General features: G+C 42.8%; 1 protein-coding gene across 1 annotated transcript in view; it reads right to left on the reverse strand.

The window, feature by feature from the left end:
- LOC147702949 (uncharacterized) overlaps positions 1-20,700 on the reverse strand; it is a 4,293,369-nt gene that overhangs the window by 566,410 nt on the left and 3,706,259 nt on the right. Inside the window, exon 29 of the mRNA XM_086929459.1 lies at positions 6,225-6,390. Within this exon, the coding sequence (XP_086785585.1) occupies positions 6,225-6,390 (166 nt within the window). The remainder of the gene's footprint in view (positions 1-6,224; positions 6,391-20,700) is intronic.

Below are 20,700 nucleotides of genomic sequence, written 5' to 3' on the forward strand. Positions count from 1 at the left end.
GCTATTTTTGCAGGCCTACGTGGCACAGAGAAAATAAAAAAGAAAAAAGAAAATGAAGTCAGATTCGAGGAATTACAGAGCCTTAATATGTGGAATTATCAAACATGATTGGGTTATAAAAATAAGTGCTACAAAATTCATGTTTTACTATTCATGAAGCTTAATACTTATACTGTAACCTCCTAGCATTATATTTTAATTTAAGGTATGGTATACTGCATAATGAGGACATTAGCATATAGAATTTCACTTGACTCAGGCGTGAAAAACTCATTTTTCTCAGGATTTGCAGGAGATATGTCTAATGTCCAATCTTTGCAATTTGTAAAGAACATTCTGAGGATGATTAATAAGTAATGCAATTGTAGGGTCTTTATTTTTAAGTGCCCCAAATATCAAAGTCGAATTTGGGTAAAATGTGGGCATTTTTGCCATTTACAATAGCTTTAAAGTGCTTTAGGATTCAGTAAATGCATACATTTAGGTATAATACAAATTTGCAGGTTGTTCCCATTTGGGTTTCCTTAAAAAGGTCAGTGAGCCAATGTGCCTGGTGCAGAGGTTTGAGTTTAATATCAAGGTGGAAGGTTTTAACTTTTGCTGGACCTAACTGAGACCTTCATCCTTTTAAGGTTGATGGAATGAGCACCATTGCAAACAAGCATTTGTTCTAAAAACTAGTATGTGTGTTATTATGTTCTGCGAATTATTCACAGTAACTGTTTTAATAATCTAAGTATAGAAACAAATTGTAGCCCCTAACAGGAGTAATATCTATATCATGTGTTTTTAAATAGGGTTGGTTATTGCAGGTTAGAAAGAGTTGGGAAGGTTTTTTTTATCCTTTTTCAGCTTTAGAGTGAGGAAGAGATAGAGGGCTGAGGAGCCCGCAAGGCAGATTTTGACCTTAAGGTCAGTGAGGTAGGATAGGAGTAAGTATAAAGAGATGGAGAAATTATTGCTTGGAAAAGCAGGGCCTCAAAGGGTGTTGGCGCACGGGACACGCAGAGTGTCTGTGAAAAAGTTTTTGGAAAGTTAAAAAGGTTTACCATGTTTTCAAAAGATGGTTGTTACAGTTGCTATTTTGTGTGTTATGTGCAGAAATGTTCATGCGTTTTAGATATTTTGGCATTTTGTCCTTTTGTGGATTGTTCCTGCTGGTCCTGTATGCCAGAAGCGACACAGTTAGTTGTGTTTGACATCCAAATGTCCACTAACTAGTGATCTGCTGTCAATAGGAGGGTGAGGATTTTATGCCTGACAAATTAAGCAGGCCTGAATATTCTGTTTTGAGCTGCAGGTTCATAGTGCATAAAAGTGCATGCAATAGTGTTGTGTGTCACCGCTTATTTACATATGCTATTGTTTTGTCTATGCTTTTTGTGCTTGATATGATGGCTTGGCATATGTGTGGGTTTTTTTTGCGCTGATACTAAATTTCACAGATATGATTTTTCGTGCTGTGAACAAAACAAGACAACACTTCACCAGTGTATGTCAAATTTGGTTTTAATGGTATTTGAAGGAAAATAAAAAAGAGATATACAGAATTAAAGTGTGTCATCTGCAATTAGTCACAATACTGTCCTCTTCCCTTAAAGGAACAGGCAGCCCTAAATTTATGTATCCTGATTGGACGTAAGGATAAATTATAGATTTGTGACTCTTGTACATGGTGACCTAATTTCTATATTACATTAGTCAGTTTTGTTCTGCTTCCTAAGTACTGTATGGCTTTGTACCATAAAGGAAACAAGGCTTCATTTTTACCTAGTCCCATTTCCCTTTTCCATATTCCTTTCACCAGTTGGTGTATTGCGCAGGTTCACGCTTCGAGACTGCAGTAATGTACCAGAGACCCCATATTATGTATAATTCCCTTTTGTATGACCAGTCTGGTTTTAAAAAAAATTTCTTTAGGCCTACTCTGATGTTTTCCAGTCTGACTGTTAGGGTAGTGATGGACTGGTTAACTGACTCAATACTATAGTAAGACAAGTTTTCCACCTCAATAGGAGACACCTTACGTTTTTTTGAATATGACAAATTCAATGCCTATTCTAATTTGGTTTTTAGTTCCTTTTTTCTGCTGCTTTAATTTTTAATGGACCAGATGTATTTTAAATAATGGAAATACCAGGACTCTCTAGTTCTTGTCTTTTGTTTCCACATTTTGATCATTAGCTTTTGTATTGCATAGTCCACCTGATGCACAATTATTAAAGGGAGGTATCTACATGTCCCTGATAATATGTATTATGTGATCTCTCTTTTGAGGTGTTCTAGATAAGGAATTTAGGAACACCTATATGTAATCATTGAGAAAAAAAATGCGTGTTTGCCCCATTAGACAATATCACCATATGTGAGGACATCCATTCAGATAGAATTCCCATGTCGCTATCTACCCTTAAGTGGTAGAGGATTTGCTCTCACATGGAAACCCAATTAAAGAGGCTAGAGGCACTGTTTTGCCTACTGCCTTTGTCTTTGTGTTGCCTTTGAGAATGACAGTGTATTCTAGACCAGAAATGTCCCATGACGTATGGCCACTCCTTTAAAGATTGCAGGCCACTTGTTTGCAGTCCCCTTGTTATACAATGAGCTGTTTTTGTACTTAATTGAAGGAAACAACTGTGTCACATTTCCTACGTCATTAGGTTCTGCTGGATTAAGTCATGATAACCTGCAGAACTCAGCCACAATCCCATTAGTGACAGCTAACAGATGAAAAGTCCCAGCAGCCAGACAGCGATCGCCAGCGTGCCATCAATGATATCTCCAGAGTATTGTGCTTGCTTCATCAGAAGGCGTTGAACATCAGAAAAGAAGGAGGATCTGGTTTTGCCACAGAACCAGAATTTCAGTGCAAAAGAGCGAAAGAGAAGGATTCATGTTTTTGAAGCTTCAGTTTTCCACCTGTCATGTGCTGGTTAACCTCTGACAGTGTGCAGTCCCTTGAGCCCCTGTGCCTTAGTTTTTGGCCACACCCCCCCTTTTCCTTTGCTCCAACGGAAGTGCAGTGCCCTGGAGGATTTGAGATTGGCAAAAGGCACTACATTATGGTGCCCATGAAAGAGCAGCCCGAGCATCCTCTGACACTGAATAGAGAGTGTTGGAGCCTGAAAGTGTTGCTGAGAGTCACAGTCTGTTGCTCTTTCCCGATTAATAGTACTTGGGTCTGCATGAGATGATCTGTGCCCTTGATCAATGAAGAGCACACTATCTGTAGTGCCTGCAGCACAGGAAATATTGGTGCATTGCATTGAGACATTGAGACTTTCAAGTGAGCTGTGAGTGTTTGCCAGGAAGGCACTCCAACTGATACTGAGTAACATCATTTTCATGAAAGGCCTGAATGAAGAGGCCCATGCGGAAGAAAACAACAGAAACAGGATTTGATGGACAACAGAAGCCTGCCAGAGAGGCTTTGACAGACTCTGGGTATTTCCCGTGCAATTGCATAGAATGGGGGTTTGGAGACTGATTCTTATTGTTTTATTGGCATTGTCAATAGTCACTGAAATACATAATGTTTGCAAAATAATTTTAGGATTTGCCTGTGTAATGGCAAAAGCAGGGTCTGAGGTTCTTTAATTTTGACTCCATCTTACATTTGTCATCAATTTGTGTTGCCTTTACACAGACTGCTCTATTCATGAAGTGTTTCTGCCCCTTGGACTGCAACATGTAGAAAACCCCCCTCTGTCCTTGCTTTGAAAGCAATCTCAGACACTAGCTGGCCTAACTGCATACAGACATGTTCTGCCATTACTGATTGACCTATAAGTGCTCTAATTGATTGACTTATGGGTAGGGCAGAAACACGACGTAAGGGGGACATTCTTGTTACATGATGTTTTTCTATTGGCTAATATTTTGCAGATCTTGTATGTCCATATTTGGTATTTTGTATGCTTGCAGAAGTTAGGACTGCCCCTTTCTTTGATGCTGATTTTGTAACTCTAAGCATATAAAAGGCCTCTGTGTTTTGTACTCTTTAGACTACCTCATTCGGTTGCTAAGGCTTCTGTGTGATGTGGCCTCATTTATTAAATTTAATAAAGATGTCTTTTCATATTTCAGCTTCTGTGCCAAGTTCTTTTGTATTAGTGTGACCCCTGAGAATGAAGATTTCAGTTCTTCAAAATCAAATAACAAGACCCTGCAGCCAACAACAACCCAATAGTGATCTAAAGTTGTGGCTAAATTGTTTGATCCCAAGCTGATATGTATGTCAGGTGGTTGCGGCAGGCAATTATTCCTTATTTTTTGTCCTGAAAACAACCCCTCAGTAATGAATTATTTTACGTATGCGTTGACGCGTTTCGGTGTTATTACTGTTTATTTCTCAACCACCTTCTTCAGGACTAGCTTTAATGGGTACAGGGTCTAATTGCCCAAAAATTTCAAATCGTTAATCATCAAAAGGAGTATTCTCTGATCGCTTTGTTCATATTTTTTATTTCTCTCTGTTCTTAGGAGTTGTTCCCACTGATTGGAACTTTTGTATACAGGCTGCTGATCCCTCGTGTTTCCTTCTATATAGCGTTTTCATTAAAACCATATGCTGATAAGTGGCTACCTTGATACTCATGACACGCTTCCTATGATTCTTTTTTATATTTGGTTCGTTAAAAATACCCCAGCTTCTGTTGCATGTATTTATGGGTCTTCTGTAGGGATCACCCATTATGTGATTCACAATGGAATCTAGTTCGCGGCTGGCGTTTTTCGGCGTGTTCGTTGTAAAAAACTGCACCAGAACCTGATTCACGCTACTCCTGATTGCCCTTAAAACAGTCAGAAACCCAGAATTCTAGAAGATTGTGTGGGAGGGAATAAAGAGAGAGTGGAGAGGGTGCAGCAATTTCATGAGTTAGAGCCCAGAATCACTGACCTGTGTATGTTCATTGAAGTATGCAGCATTTAGTACGGTTAAAGCCTTTCTTGCTAAGTTAAGCTCTGAGCTGGAAATTACATTTATTGTGTATTTTGGTGATTGTTCAGTTCTGTGCTTGAGCACCCCCAACACTATCTCCCTGAGAAGCCTTTGCCTTTGCCTGCTTGAGAGTGAAGTGGGGAAAGTGCTGTTCTTGGCCCAGTTTGCAGAGCCATAGCAGGACAGTCCTCAGGACAACAGTGGAAAACATCTCAACCCCCAGAGGTGAGCCTAGTAGGCCCTGAACTGTCCTATGACCACCAGAACAGGGCCAGATAACGATATTCATGATCTTGCGTTGGTGCAATTCCCAATGTGTCAGGTCCGTTGCCTTAGAAAATAGTCTGCAAACTATCAATACATTTGAGGACAATATAAAATTTAAAACGTACTTTTTCCACATAAATTGTCCTCCTAAATATGACCTACCATCATTTAAACCTTTAAGGAGGTCTCATAGCGAACTCCTTTTTTTTGCTTTGCTGAATCCACATTCACTACATGGCAGAATTGAAACCCCTAACAATGACAGCACAATTTTCTCCTTAGACCATGGACTTTGGTGTGCTACCCAAACTATTTCCCTAAGAAAATACCATTCTGAGGTTCCCCTTGTTTGAAAGCTCAGGTAAGCTTCCACCACATCACAAAGTCCATCTTCCTTGGCACCAGGAAACACATCCACCATTTTGCCAAGAAAGAAAGACATGAAATGGGTTTCAGAGAGACTGTTTTACAGCTCTACAACATACCAGATAAGGATGTCCAATTTTATCTTCTGGAACTTCTTATCCTTCTGGTTTGCAACAAAATGGCATCTGCACTCAGGAGAGAGAGGCGCCAGAAAAGAACACCAAATACCCCACTGTATGGGAGATCTTCAGTCATCTCACAGACAAGGAAAAGCTAAATGTCCAGATAGTAACCTGCAAGTTTTGAGACCAGAAGCTCAGCAGAGGTCAGCATGGACTGTCCTTCTTCAGGGCATACAGCAGGAGATGACACCTCTGGTCAAAGCATAAGAAGGGGTAAACTTGACGTGTGAACAGAAGTCGAGTGCAGAGGCAGATGAGGGTGAGACTTTAATAAGTGTTACTTAAGAGGTGCTCAGCTGGGAAAAACGGGACACCCACTAGCATCTAAAAGTGTTCATGCCCTACTGCGTGGAGTGCAAAATCGACATATGGTGTGGCAAATAAAACAAAAATTGGAAAAGAGAAGGTTGACCAATATTATAAATAATTCCATCATTAAAAAACAACAAAAGGCCAAACACTCGTACCTTCGATTTCACGAGGCTCTCTTGATTCTGCTGTCGAGGAAGGTAGTTCCCGAAGTTGGTTTTCTTTTTTATCAGGTTTTGGAAGAACTGATTTCTTTTTATTTAAGGATTGTAGTTTCTCGATTTGGGGAGATCGGTCAAGAGACAAGGGTTTTCCAGATGCGATCTAAAACAAATGTCAAGCTTTTATTGGCATTCGGCCAGGTTATGATCTAAAAAACAAACTGAAGATCAAGATGCACAGCTGATAATTTGGTTCGTGTTGTAAAGTAAACTTTAATGAAAAACATATACGCTAAACAGGTAAGGTGACTGCACTAAATACTGTACTTTCTCTAAATCTATCATTCATCACTGTATCTATATATTCATAAAACCCTCCTCTTGGCTAACATGCAGTGGAGGCCTCCAAATACGGCCCAATAAAGTAGTAAACTAAAACAACGATTTTTTCAGTAACACAGGAAATCTTCAATAGGGATACACAGATGTACAGTATGTTTTGTTCTTGTGTTTTTTAATCTTAAAACAAACATAGTTCGGTTGTTCTTATGTGTCTCTGAAACCTATTTCATTACTTAGGGTATTTTTCTCAATAATATTTGCTTTCGAGTTTTCGCCATTCTGTGACATTGAGAGGACATTCTGGAAATAACATGCTATTGTCCACCTATTCACACAGTTCTCCAGCTGTCTCTTAATGTCTAGGAAATCAAATTACCATGCTGCAACACTACATGCTATTCAGGCGACAGTCTGTTTCCGAGAAGCTGAGTGAGATACATGACAACTGTTCAAATGCACGATTATGACATCATAACTAGTCACTCCGAACAGCCATGATACCATAAGCTTCGATTTTGGAGGCTGCTGCCTCCCTTTCTCTCTCTACTGCCAAGAGGGATCTTGTGGATTCGGAAAAGATATCATGGCCCTGATCGAGTCCCAGGTGAACCGCCTAGTTGCCGGAAGCCTATGGTAGCTGTACATCCGGACCTCTATTTTGTTCCACCTTACGCTTTGAAAGAACATATGGCATGCAGCGCTGCCAATCCAGTAAGCTAACAAATATAAACAATGTAAACACACATAATAGCAATTATAAAAGAAAAAGTGCCTTCCATTCGCCACTCGCCACTTAATAATATTATTCTTCTCAAGTTAAAGCTAATTTTCAGGTAAGTGCTGTCGAAATGCTGCTGGTAAATGTCCACGCATGAGGCACATGTGAAGTAGAGCCAAGCACAAGTTCGCACTTCACCCGTCATGAGTCAAATCTTTTTGTAATGAAATATGTTATTCGTAACCATATTAAAAGGCCATACCTTAAGAAAACCGACAATAGCAGATAGTAGAGACACAGAATGAGATACATTGCGTAAAGTGTCACGTTAGTTAAGTTCTTAAACGCAGTAGTTATGCATTCAAAACATTGTGAAACACTATATGTTATTGTAGCCGAGCAAAAGGAGGCCGGAGTCGGTGAACTATCCAGTCCGAGTCGTTTATTGTAATACAACAAGTATACAATGTAACAGGACCCACAGCAGGAGGAACTGCTCTGGACGGAGGTCAAACATGGAATGTCTCATTCAAAGGAAAACAGATTCTAGAAGCGAGAGCGACAGGAAAGGAATGGAGAGAATTAAAGGGCAAGAGACAGGATGAGAGAAAAGAGAAAGAGAGGAGACAGAAAAGGAGAAATAGGATATTACAGTTATATCCTGCCTATGTACTAATGTTACTCATATCTTATAGCTGGAGAGAATGTAGCCTTACGGCTAGAGCGGTCTACCTCGAAGCTGTGGAACCAGGTTCGAGTCTTTGCAACGATGCTCAACATCCTGTGATTCTGGGCAAATCACTTATTCTCACATGCCTACCAAACAAATGAATGTGTCCATCTGTAAGGAAGCTAGTGCACATAAAGCGCTCTCAAAACCCGATGTCTCGGTCTAGTTTGCTCTATATAAAACTCAAAAAAGAAAGCTGCTCAGCCAGTGTAAGTGTTCTGAGTGGAATGTTGGACCTCTACTTTGTTCCACCTTACTCTTTGAAAGAACATACGGCATGCAGCGCTGCCAATCCAGTAAGCTAACAAATATAAATAATGTAAACACACATAATTGCAATTATAAAAGAAAAAGTACCTGCCACTCGCCACTTTTGATTTTTTGATCCTAGGAGATTTGATTCTTCATTTTGATGGTCCAAATGACAAAGTTTCAACTGATCTCTGCTCAGACCTTAAATCACTTAAGCTAAGGCTTGTAAATAAAGAGGCAACTCATAATAAGGGTCATCTTTTAGACCCTATCTTCTCAAATTGTAATCAGCTCATCTCTACTCCCCCCCTTCCTGTACCATGGTCCGATCACTTTCTAGTTCCATTTTCCTGGAAAACAGGTATAGAGGTACAACGGGCAGCTCCGCCTTGTACTCTTGACAGGGCATGGCCCAAACTATCTTTGGAAGAGCTGACTCGAGCACTTGAACAAACTGCCCCTAAAATTGAACCAGACCCATTGGCCGTAGATATTAGCTTCTGTAACTGGCTGAACAATTCCCTGGATCAGGTATTACCATTGAAAACATTAACAAAGAAAAGTAGCACTTTTAAATCTCCATGGTATACCTCAGAGCTCAGAGACCTCAGAAAAACCTGCAAAAAATTAGAACGCAGATGGAGGAAAGACTGGACAATTAACAATAAAGAGGCATATCGCTCTGCTCTGAGATTATATAAAATCTCCCTGAAAAAAGCCCAGGTGGCTTTTTTTGAGAATAAAATCAACTCGGCCTCCAACTCTGCGAGAGAAACTTTCAAGATAGTTAAACAACTACTTAGGGTGCCTTCCCCTGTTAATACCCTAGATTGCTCAGAAGAAAGATGCAATCAACTTGCAGACTTTTTTGACTCCAAGATAGTAAACATCCTTGAGAGTCTTCCACAGAATCTCCCTGCACCGGATGATAACACAGATTTGGCACCCATCTCTGGCCCCCGGCTTGACTCTCTGAGCAGTATTACTAGGGAAGATTTTTGTAAAGCCCTATCCTCCATGAAAAGTGGCTCCCCGGCCGATCCTGCGCCTATGTATGTTCTTAAGAAGATTGCAGACACGATTGCCCCAGTGGCAACAGAACTCCTAAATGCCTCCTTTTCTTGTGGGGTCGTGCTACCCAGCTGGAAACAGGCAAGGGTCAAAACCCTTTTAAAAAAACCGGGGCTTGACCCCTTGGACCTGGCCAATTTCCGCCCGATTTCACTGTTACCCGGCCTAAGTAAGATTGCTGAAAAAATGGTGAATCAGCAGCTCTCCGGATTCCTGGAAAACAATCAGCTGCTGAATAATTCTCAAACCGGCTTTCGTCCGGGGCAAGGGACGGACACAGCCCTTTTAGTGGTAGCAGAAGAGGCAAGGTGCATCTTAGATTCAGGAGGATCCGCTGTTATGATCCTCCTGGATCTAAGCGCTGCATTTGATACGGTGGATCATAAAATTCTAACGCACCGTCTTGCCAAACTGGGTGTTGCAGGAACGGCCCTTAAGTGGCTTACATCCTTTCTGAATAACCGCTCTTTCAGAGTCTGGGAAGGTGGTCTGCTGTCTAAATCTACCCCCCTCCAGTGTGGTGTCCCTCAGGGCTCTTCATTGAGCCCTACTTTGTTCAACGTTTATATGGCCCCACTGGAGGAAGTAGTCGCCCCCTTTGGGATTAAAACAGTCACCTATGCGGACGACACCCAACTAGTCGTCTCGCTAACCCAACAAGAAGGATGTTTGGATAGCCTTGTTGAGATATTTTCTTGGATGTCCAGTTCGCGGCTCAAACTCAATGGAGCGAAAACAGAGATTATGCTCCTCGGTCATCATCTTACATCTTTCCCTAAAGCCGCCTGGCCCTCCTGCCTAGGTGAGCTGCCCATACCAAAAGACAAAATTAAAAGCCTAGGGGTGTGGCTTGAGCCCGATCTCACTTTTAAGACACATGCACAGAAAGTGGCAGGGACCTGCTTCGGACTGCTCCGGTCAGTGCGGAAAGTTCTCCCTCTCTTGCCTCCCCAGTCCAGGACACTTCTGATTCAGGGGTTAATACTATCGAGGCTTGAATATAGTAACGCCCTGTTTCTGGCAGCCCCTGAAGCCACCTTTAACATTCTTCAACGGGTGCAGAATGCAGCAGCCAGGATGCTTGCAGGTACGTCAAGAAGATCTTCGGCCAGACCGGCCCTGAGAGCACTTCATTGGCTGCTAATACGCGAAAGAGTCATCTTTAAAGCGCTATGCGTCACCCACAGGGCTCTGCAGGGCAAAGGACCTCCGATTCTCAGGAGCCTGATATGCCAGTATAAATCATCCCGGGCTCTCCGGTCGGACCGTGATAATCTTGCAAGGGTCCCCAGAGTTATGAAGGCACGCACAGGGGGTCCCCGTTTTTCCTTAAATGCAGCAAAAAATTGGAACTCCCTCCCCAATTGGATTCGCGCAGAACCCTGTCATCTTAAGTTTCGAAAGGCACTTAAAACTATTCTTTTTCCCAAGGACTCCTAATTATTGGTTTCATCCTCAGTTTGCTTTTTGTTCTATTTTCTGTTAGCGCTGGGACGCTTTCGGGCAGCCATGCGCTTTATAAATTTAATTTAATTTAATTTCATTCACTTAATAATATTATACTTCTCAAGACACAGAATGAGATACATTGTGTAAAGTGTCACGTTAGTTAAGTTCTTAAAACACAGTAATTATGCATTCAAAACATTGTGAAACACTATATGTTATTGTAGCCGAGCAAAAGGAGGCCGTAGTGGAATGGAATGGAATGGAATGGAATGTAAGGAAGATTTGTATAGCACGTTGGCTACCCGGGGGTGTCCCAGCGCTGTAGAGGAAAAGAGATGAGTTGAGCAGAAAGGGTAGTATTTGGGGAGCAGAGGGAGGACTTAGGTCGAAGTTTTATTGAAGAGCCAGGTTTTTAGAAGTTTTCGGAAAGTGAGCAGATTGGATTCTGATCTGATTGAGAGGGGGAGAGAGTTCCAAGCCTTGGCCAGGTTATAGGAGAGTGAGCGGCCTCCGCATCTGGCTCTTCTTATGCGTGGTACAGAGGTGAGGTGGGAGGTCGCGGATCTGAGGGGGCGAGAAGGAAGATAGGCTTTCACCAAGGGGCTATTGATGGCGGGGCCTGTTCCCCAGTAAGAGCGATGTGCAACGCACATGCTTTTGAATTCTATTCTGGCTCTCACAGGGAGCCAGTGGAGGTCCTTCAGTCTGGCTTTGACTGAGGTTCGACGAGGGATGTCCAGCAGGATTCTTGCCGCGCAGTTTTGAATGATTTGTAGTTTGGTGAGTGTGGACTGTGGGGCACCAAGATATAGGGCGTAGCCGCAGTCGAGACGCGAGAGAATTAGTCCTTGGACCATGATCCGTCTTGAGTGGAACGGGAGGAGAGGGAGAATCTTTCGGAGCAGTCTCATCAACCCGAAGCAGGTGGCAGCAAGTTTGGTTGCTTGTTGATTGAAGGTAAGATTTTGGTCAAGCCAGATGCCTAGACTCTTAATTTGCTCCTTGGGTTGCGGGGGGCTGCCTAAACAGAGGGGCCAGATGGTATCAATGGATTTTGTGATGTTATTTCCAAGGAGCATTACCTCTGTTTTGTCCCCGTTGAGTTTTAAATAAGAGCTCGAAATCCAGGCCGCGACAGCTTCCAGGTATTTGTGTAGGCTATGGTGAGAATTGAGGGGGGGGTCCAGCGCTACCACCAGCTGTTTGTCGTCCGCGTAGGTGACAATTTTCACCCCGAAGGGGCGGACGACATCAGCTAGAGGTCTGAGGTAAACATTAAAAAGGGTAGGACTCAGGGAGGAGCCCTGAGGCACTCCACAATTAAGAGGTTTACTAGAGGAGGTGAACTCCTTCTCAAAGACTTGGAAGGATCTATCTGTGAGGAAGGATCTCATCCAGGTGAATGCTGTTCCTGACACTCCTATCATACCAAGGCGACGGAGTAGGATGTTATGATTTACAGTGTTGAAGGCTGCACTCAGGTCGAGAAGGACGATGGCCGTTGACCCGCCACCGTCCAAGATCCTTCTTGCCTCCTCCGTCACTGCAATCAGGGCAGTCTCCGTTCCGTTACGAGGCCTAAAGCCAGTCTGGGTGGGATCCAGTATGTTATTGGATTCTAGGAAGTCGGTCAAAACAGAGTTGACATGCTTTTCAAGAAGTTTGCTGAGCCAAGGTAGGAGGGAGATAGGTCGGTAGTTGGAAGGGTTGGATTGATCGAGGCTGTTTTTTTTTAATAAGGCTTTGACCATAGCTCTTTTCCATAGGGGCGGGACGATGCCACTATGGAGAGAGGAGTTGAGTAGGTCTAGGATGGTGGGTAATATCTGGCTGATTATCTGGGTGAGAACCCTGGGAGGAGCTGGATCGACTGGTGATCCAGATTTGACCAGTCTCATGATTTTTTCTAGGTTGGTTTGGTCTAGTACCGGGAAGCTATTTAGAACGTTGAGTGGGACTGTCGTGGGGTCTGTGTCGGAGGAGTCTCTAGGCAGGGTAGCCGAGTGGGGGAAAGAGGAATTGATGACTTCTATTTTATGGTGAAAGAACTCTGCTATTTCTTCACAGTGGGTCTGGGTATTGTTGTGAGCCTTAGAGGTCTCGGGAAGTTGCAGAAGGGATTTGGCTACCCAGTAGATCTCCTTGGGTTTAGACGCTGCCTTATCTATCTTTTGTTCATAATATTTGGCCTGCGCTCGTTGGATATCTGCTTTATAATTTTTAATATCTGCTCTGTAGCTGGCTTTGTCTTCAGGGAGGTAGTTGAGGCGCCATTTTCTCTCGAGTCGTTTGCAGGTACTTTTGGCCTCCCGTAGATCATTAGTGTCAAACTGGGCTGTTGGATTGCCTCGCTTAGGATGGATAGTTTTTAGTGGGAGTACTAGATCTAAGGAGTTGGTAAATTATCTGTTGTAATTCTCGTTGCCCTGGGTGGGGTTAGACGAGTTAGTGGGTTTTGTGCCCTGTAAGGAGTCCTGCCATTCCGGTAAGGGGATTTTTTGCCAGTTGCGTGACTGTTGGGTCATCAGGGGTTTGGGGAGGGGGTGATGGGGAAGGGTCCAGTTGAAATTGCATCCACCACTACACAACAAAGTTTCTATCCATACACGCCTAGATTCGGAAAGAGAGCACAAAACTGGAACAAAGCATCACCAGTAGCCACTCTACCCGGAGACAAGCTGAGGAAAGAGACACTTGAAGACCTGCTACACAGTGCCAAGATGAGCGGGCGATACCTAGAGACGGTAGGCTCGAAAGCTCAGATCATAAAATACCCACCTAATCTATCCAAAAATGCAGCCAAAAAATTTAAACACGACACCTTGAGAAAAAATCACGACATACTATTTACGGACCTATATTTCAATATAACGAAAGGCACATCAATGAATGACCTCATATTCCACACGAACAAAACAACAATTTGGCGCAATACCTTCTCAAGGATGCTTACCATAAAAACGACCACAAACATCCCACATGGCACAAAAATGATGACCTCATCATCACACAGATGTAGAGCAGAACTAAGTATCACCATATATAAATCGGGTATTGTGCTGATTCAAGCAGCAAACCGAGAACTGGAGAAATTTGCCGAGATATTCCAAATAATGAAAGTTTCTTTAGAAGACCCAAGACACCAACTACTCCAGACTCCACCAGAAGACATTCTCGTCACTAATGATAACATCAGAGGAGACATTAGAATCAGGGAACACCATGCTCAAAGCTCTGAACGAGAAATTAGACCTGAGATGGTAATGTCCAAGCCTGAGAACACGACAGAAAGAACGTAGAGGTTTAGCAAACGCGCGAATAAGGACAAGGACCAGCCCCAAAGAGAAGAACAGCCCTCGCTCAGGAACGAAGAGACCCCCCAGGATGAGCATACATCGGACTCGAGAAGAATGCCCCAGGACGACCAGGAAGTGGACAAGGGAGAAGGTGTCTACCCCCCTACACCCCCCTCGAGTACAATACCAACGTCATGAAGACTATCACCCTCAAACGCACTCACAACAACACAGAACGGAGCGAACAATGACGACATTTCTAACGGTAACGGAAGGGCCAATCAAACATGGGTTACAAAGGGAAAGGAGGTTGAACTAAAAAAGAGAAGAACAAAATACAAATCCCGGATAAACAGATCTGTCTACCCTAAGAAATCACATCAGAACAAGAAAGATATTAATATGCTCCAGAAACTAATAAACAAGATGGCACAAATCATTATAAATACCTCACAGGCAATTGAAAAAATCGAGGAGTTGACGACGAGCATTCACGCCAAGATCACGCACATCCAAAACGTTGTAAATTGTTCACAAAAAAAGAATAACGAAACGGTCTGGCAGCTGAAACATAATGACAACCGACCGAATAGGACAAAACCATTATCAAAAGAGGAAACTCTGGCCTTAACTCGATCGTATGAAATACTGGACCACGAGAGAGAGGAAATAATCAAAACAGTACCACTCGACCCTAACAGAACATCGAGAAAGAATGATAGAACATCTAACCCCCACAATCTACAACAGATACAGTTCACAGCAACAGAGAATAAGATTGGTGACCTTAGCAACAAAGAAAAACCTCTGACATGTCTACTACTCAACTGTCGGTCGGCAACCAAACATTCCTCGGACATAGCTGACCTCATCATTAACAAGGACATTGATATAGCAGTCCTTACTGAAACATGGCTTACGGAATCCTCATCCCCTTACATGGATCTCCTAGTGCCACCCCAATACAACATTTTGAGACTTGATAGACCCATAACGTTAGGAGGAGGTATAGCCTGCATTCACAGATCTGATATTGAGGTCAAACAAATCCTAACCGACCCTCTAGAATCCAGCGAATACCTAGGTCTTAATATAAGAACAACTAACAACCAAAGATGCAACCTGCACTCTTTCTACCATCCACCAGGAGACAGCGCAAAGTTTACAGAGGAGCTAATGGAGATCATAACGACCAACTCCAACGACGGCGCTAACAACATATTTCTTGGTGATTTCAACTTACATTGGGAGGACCACAACGACAAACTGGTCAAATCGCTGAAAGACTTCCTTGATGAACTGAACCTTACTCAACTATGCACACAACCCACTCACTCGAAAGGAGCGACGTTAGACTGGATTATCTCACGAAACAAAGAGACATCAATCCTCTCTATAACACCATGTGACTGGTCGGATCATCATGCCATAACATTCGTGATACCTATAATGGTAAAAGGCATGACCAGACAACCCCTCAAGACCAAAAAATGGGTTAGAGACACAAGAGATGCAAACTTAAAGCTACTAGTTGAAAGCTGTGAAAGAGACCTAAAACCGCATAACAACCTGCATAATGTGAACGAGCTGACCGACCACTACATAACAACGGTCGAAAATATTGTCAACAACACCATGCCCCTAAAACTGAAAAATATCTCGGAGAAGACAAAAAATCCATGGTTTAATGAATCACTAAATGAAGAAAGGCGCAAATTGAGAATGGCCGAAAGAAAATGGAGACAACACCCTTCATCCCCAGAGCTGAAAGCACTCAGAAAAATTAGAGGCCAATATAACAAAAAGATCATCAACTCAAAACAAGAATTCATACGGTCAGAACTGGACAGTGCCAAAAACAGACCACGGAAACTCTTTGAAATCCTAAAGCAACAATCAAACAAACTAGCCAAATCAGTCCATGAGAACTCCAAAACACCGCTAAATTGTGAAGAATGTTCTACATTTTTCACAGAGAAGGCGAAATCGCTAGAAGTAGAGCTCAAAAACGCCGTGGCAAACCTTCCCATAGATCCAATGCCTACGAGAGATACTGCTATGACAACGGAGAGTATCATGACAAAAAACGAGGCAAGGTGGGATACGTTCGAACTATATGACCAGCACAGTATCGCCAAAACGCTTTCCGAAATAAAGCCAAACAACCACTACCAAGACCCATTACCTGCAAAATGCGTAAAAGAAATCAATCACGTTTTGGTTCCAATATGGACTGAAATTATAAATGCTTCACTATCACAAGGGGTCCTCCCAGACTGCCTGAAAACAGGTCAAGTTGCTCCCATAATCAAAAAACCCTCAGCAGATAGATCAGACCCAAACAACTTTCGCCCAGTGACCAACATCCCGCTACTTGCCAAACTAATTGAGAAATGCGTTCAGAACCAACTAAGCAGACACATCACCAAGTTCTCATTGCTCGATGAATGCCAATCAGGATTCAGAGCAGGGCACAGCACTGAAACAGCGATCCTCCATATTGTTGATGATGCTCTACAGGCACTTGACCAAAACAAAGCATGTCTACTGATTCTCCTAGATCTGTCCTCGGCCTTCGACACAGTAAATCACGAAGCTCTATTGACCAGGTTACGGGACAGGATGGGTCTGTCAGGAACCATGCTGGAATGGTTTATCTCTTTTCTACAGAACAGGACACAGCGATTCCTGGTCAACCAGTCTATCTCACCTCCATGCCCTATTTCAATTGGAGTCCCTCAAGGATCATCATTATCCCCAGATCTGTTTAACCTTTACGTCGAACCGCTCACAGAAATTCTCCAAAAATCACAGATATCCTATCACATGTATGCAGACGACACGCAAATATACTTAAAGATCTCTTCCCTAAAAGACATGGAGCTAATGAACGAGACTCTAAAAATGGCTCTACAATGGCTAACCACCAACCAGCTGAAGTTGAACGCCCACAAAACAGAGTTTCTACTAATCGCACCAGCTAGGAGCCATACGGAAATAAAGGAATGGACGAAAGTAGTGACTGCGCTAAACTGCACCCCAACACTAATCAAGTCAGCGAAATCGCTAGGAATCACTCTCGACGAGAATCTGGACATGAAAGCCCATATCAACTCAATGGCTAAAAATGCCCGGTTCCACCTGAACTACTTAAGAAAATTGAAACCATTCATCTCAGAAGCGGATCTCAAATTAGCAATCCAATCCTTAGTTATCTCGAGGATTGAATATGGCTGCACCACCTTAGCGGGACTACCAAAATTGTCCACAGTGCCATTGAAAGCATGCCTAAACGCTGCGGCAAGAATTATCACCGGATCAAGAAAATACGATCATATATCGCCACACTTGAAAGCTTTAAGCTGGTTACCCTATGAAGCGAGAATCCAAATGAAGATGGCATGTATCACCCATAAAGCGCTACACCACAACACCCCAAGATACCTAGCGAAGAAAATCCAGCTATCGGGAGGTAATCGACCAACGAGGAGTACTGAGGAATTCCTACTACGGCCAGCCCTTTTCCACAAGAAAAAAACCTATGACAGAGCGTTCTCAGGATCTGCCCCCAGAATATGGAACTCACTCCCTCCTAACATCAGGAAGATCCAAAATGTGGCATCATTTAAGCGAGAAGTGAAGAGCTTTCTGTTGAAGAAATACACTACCTAGAATAGAACATTCACGATCTGATAATGACCTAACTGTCAGACTTGCTTATTCATTTTACTTAAGAGAGAAATACACTCACCATTGACTATCAACGCTAACTGCACACATGATATTGTATATTTATCATCTACCTCATATTTGTTGTCCGTATAACTGTCGTATATATATGTCTTTCTCATATGCCTTCTATGTTAAGCGCTCTGATACCCACGGGTCTTGTTCGCGCTATACAAAACTTTATAATAAATAAATAAATAAATAAATAAATAAATAAATAAATAAATAAATAAATAAAGTGATCAGACCAGGGCAAGGGGGAAGGGTTATTGATGTGAAGGTTGGGGCAGGTACTAAAGATGGGATTTAGAAGATGACCTCTTTGGTGCATGGGCCCACGGACATGTTGATGTAGGTCAAGGGCATGTAGGCTTGATATAAGTTCTCTGGCGCTGGAGCCGGTCGGGTCATCCAGATGAGTGTTGAGGTCGCCCAGGATTGTAAAGTTGGCAGAGCTAAGTGCCAGGTTTGCAGCGATCGGCGCGAGATTAGAAAGAAATAAACCTTGTGACCCTGGCGGGCGGTATATGACCATACCGGAGAAGGTATGAATGGGGCTAAATTTTATAAAGAAAGGAAGACATTCGCTGTCTGGAAGATGCACCGGGGTGCTGGTGACTTTGTAATTCACTTTGTGGATTACTGCTAGGCCGCCTCCGGGTCCTTTTTTCCGGTCGAGGCGGAGTATTTGGTATCCGGATGGGAGAACTTGTACCAGGTCGGGTTCTGAGTGTTCCTGCAGCCACGTCTCTGTGGCAAAGAGGATGTCTGGGCTTATTTCCTCTAGCATTAGATAGATTTCCGTGGAGTGTTTGGGAAATGAGCGGCAATTGAGCAGGAGCATAGAATACGTTGTGGGTTTCATTGGCGAATGAGGGGCAAAATGAAAGCCACACTTACTGCATGCAGGATGTATTATAGATGGATCCCATGCGTATAGGCAGGGTGACTCGGGTACCTGGTTTAGTTGACGAACGGAGTGGGAGTTATAGGTGATGATCTGGCTAGATGGCCGAGCAGGCGGAATGGCCCCTGGCCTCGGTCGGTCGCGGACGGGCGCAGACGGGCTTACCTTTGGCACACCTTTGGAGTCGGTGAACTATCCAGTCCGAGTAGTTTATTGTAATACAACAAGTATACAATGTAACAGGACCCACAGCAGGAGGAACTACTCTGGACGGAGGTCAAACATGGAATGTCTCATTCAAAGGAAAACAGATTCTAGAAGCGAGAGCGACAGGAAAGGAATGGAGAGAATTAAAGGGCAAGAGACAGGATGAGAGAAAAGAGAAAGAGAGGAGACAGAAAAGGAGAAATAGGATATTACAGTTATATCCCGCCTATGTACTAATGTTACTCATATCTTATAGCTGGAGAGAATGTAGCCTTACGGCTAGAGCGGTCTACCTCGAAGCTGTGGAACCAGGTTTCAGTCTTGGCAACGATGCTCAACACCCTGTGATTCTGGGCAAATCACTTATTCTCGTGTGCCTACCAAAAAAATGAATGTGTCCATCTGTAAGGAAGCTGGTGCCCATAAAACGCCCTCAAAACCCGCTGTCTCTGGTCTAGTTTGCTCTATATAAAACTCAAAAAAAGAAAGCTGCTCAGCCAGTGTAAGTGTTCTGAGTGGAATGTTGGTGTGATAGAGATGCATGGAATGTTTGGATGCCTGTGTGGTATGGTGTGACAATTGAAGATGGGGTGAGCAGCAGGCAGGCTGCTCATGGTGGGGCTGTTGTACTTAGATACCATCCTGCTGTACATGAACTATCAACCAGCTAATGTAAGTAATTACCATCCTGCAACTAAGACAATAAAGAAACTATAAAGATACACCTCGATTACGTCTGGTACATCTTAACATATTTTTGGCAATGAGGATGGGATTCGAACCCACACGTGCATAGCACCACTATCTATCCATAAAATACCCCTTAACTCCTTCGCTGCCAGGCCTCCCCCGTACCAGGCTTTTTTTTGGTTATTTGGGGAGGTTTGCACTTAGGTCCCCCATACCTTTTTGTCCACATAAGAAATCCATGCCAAATTTACGTTGTTTTCTTCCAACATCCTGAGGATTCTAAAGTACCCAGGGATTGTAGATTCCCCTGGAGGGGACTGAGAAATTATGCAAAATACAGCTAAATTCTGTTTTTGGGGGACAAATGGGAAAAAGTGCATCAGATGACGGTGTGTGTTTTTCCCCTCCAAATGGTATCAACAAAGGGTTTGTGGTGATCCAGCGGGCCCAAAGAAATTCTGTCTCAAAGCACTACTCTACACCATGATACTCACCATAAATCATAAATTCATTCACAAGGCCCATAAATGACTGAGACAAGAATTGACCAACTGAATCATGTGACCTAATTAATCGGAACTATTCACAAATCTATTTATAATTATATACATCTGCAGTTTATCATTGTCATTTTTTATAAATGTACTTTAATTAAGCCACCTAGGCAATGGATTAACTAATGGTAACTAGACTCAAAATCACCAAGACCAGCTTGTCATTCCAAATCTTTTTATTAGCTATATTAACAAGTAAAAAGCATTTTCAAATTATAAATTCTTTATTTGCATTAATTAAGCATCATTTTAAGTAAAGGCACATTTGACTGTCAGTTCAAATCAAATCAGCATGAAAAGTATTTAAGCAAAAGGAACTCATTCCCCAAACCCTAATTCCCTGTCTAAACTGAATAGAACCTAAAGGGAAAAAGCAAAGTTCAAAGTTCTCTTACGTGAGTCAAAAGTCCGACAGCATCTCACGATCACAGGATCGAGCCAACCAAGCTCCTCCCAAGGGGCCAAGTTTTATACCTTTTCTCTATCTAAAACTAGCTAAAAGAATACAATAAAAGAAGCATCCAGTGA

Source organism: Lissotriton vulgaris, chromosome 7 (genome assembly GCF_964263255.1).
Source record: "Lissotriton vulgaris chromosome 7, aLisVul1.2, whole genome shotgun sequence".
NCBI lineage: Eukaryota > Metazoa > Chordata > Amphibia > Caudata > Salamandridae > Lissotriton > Lissotriton vulgaris.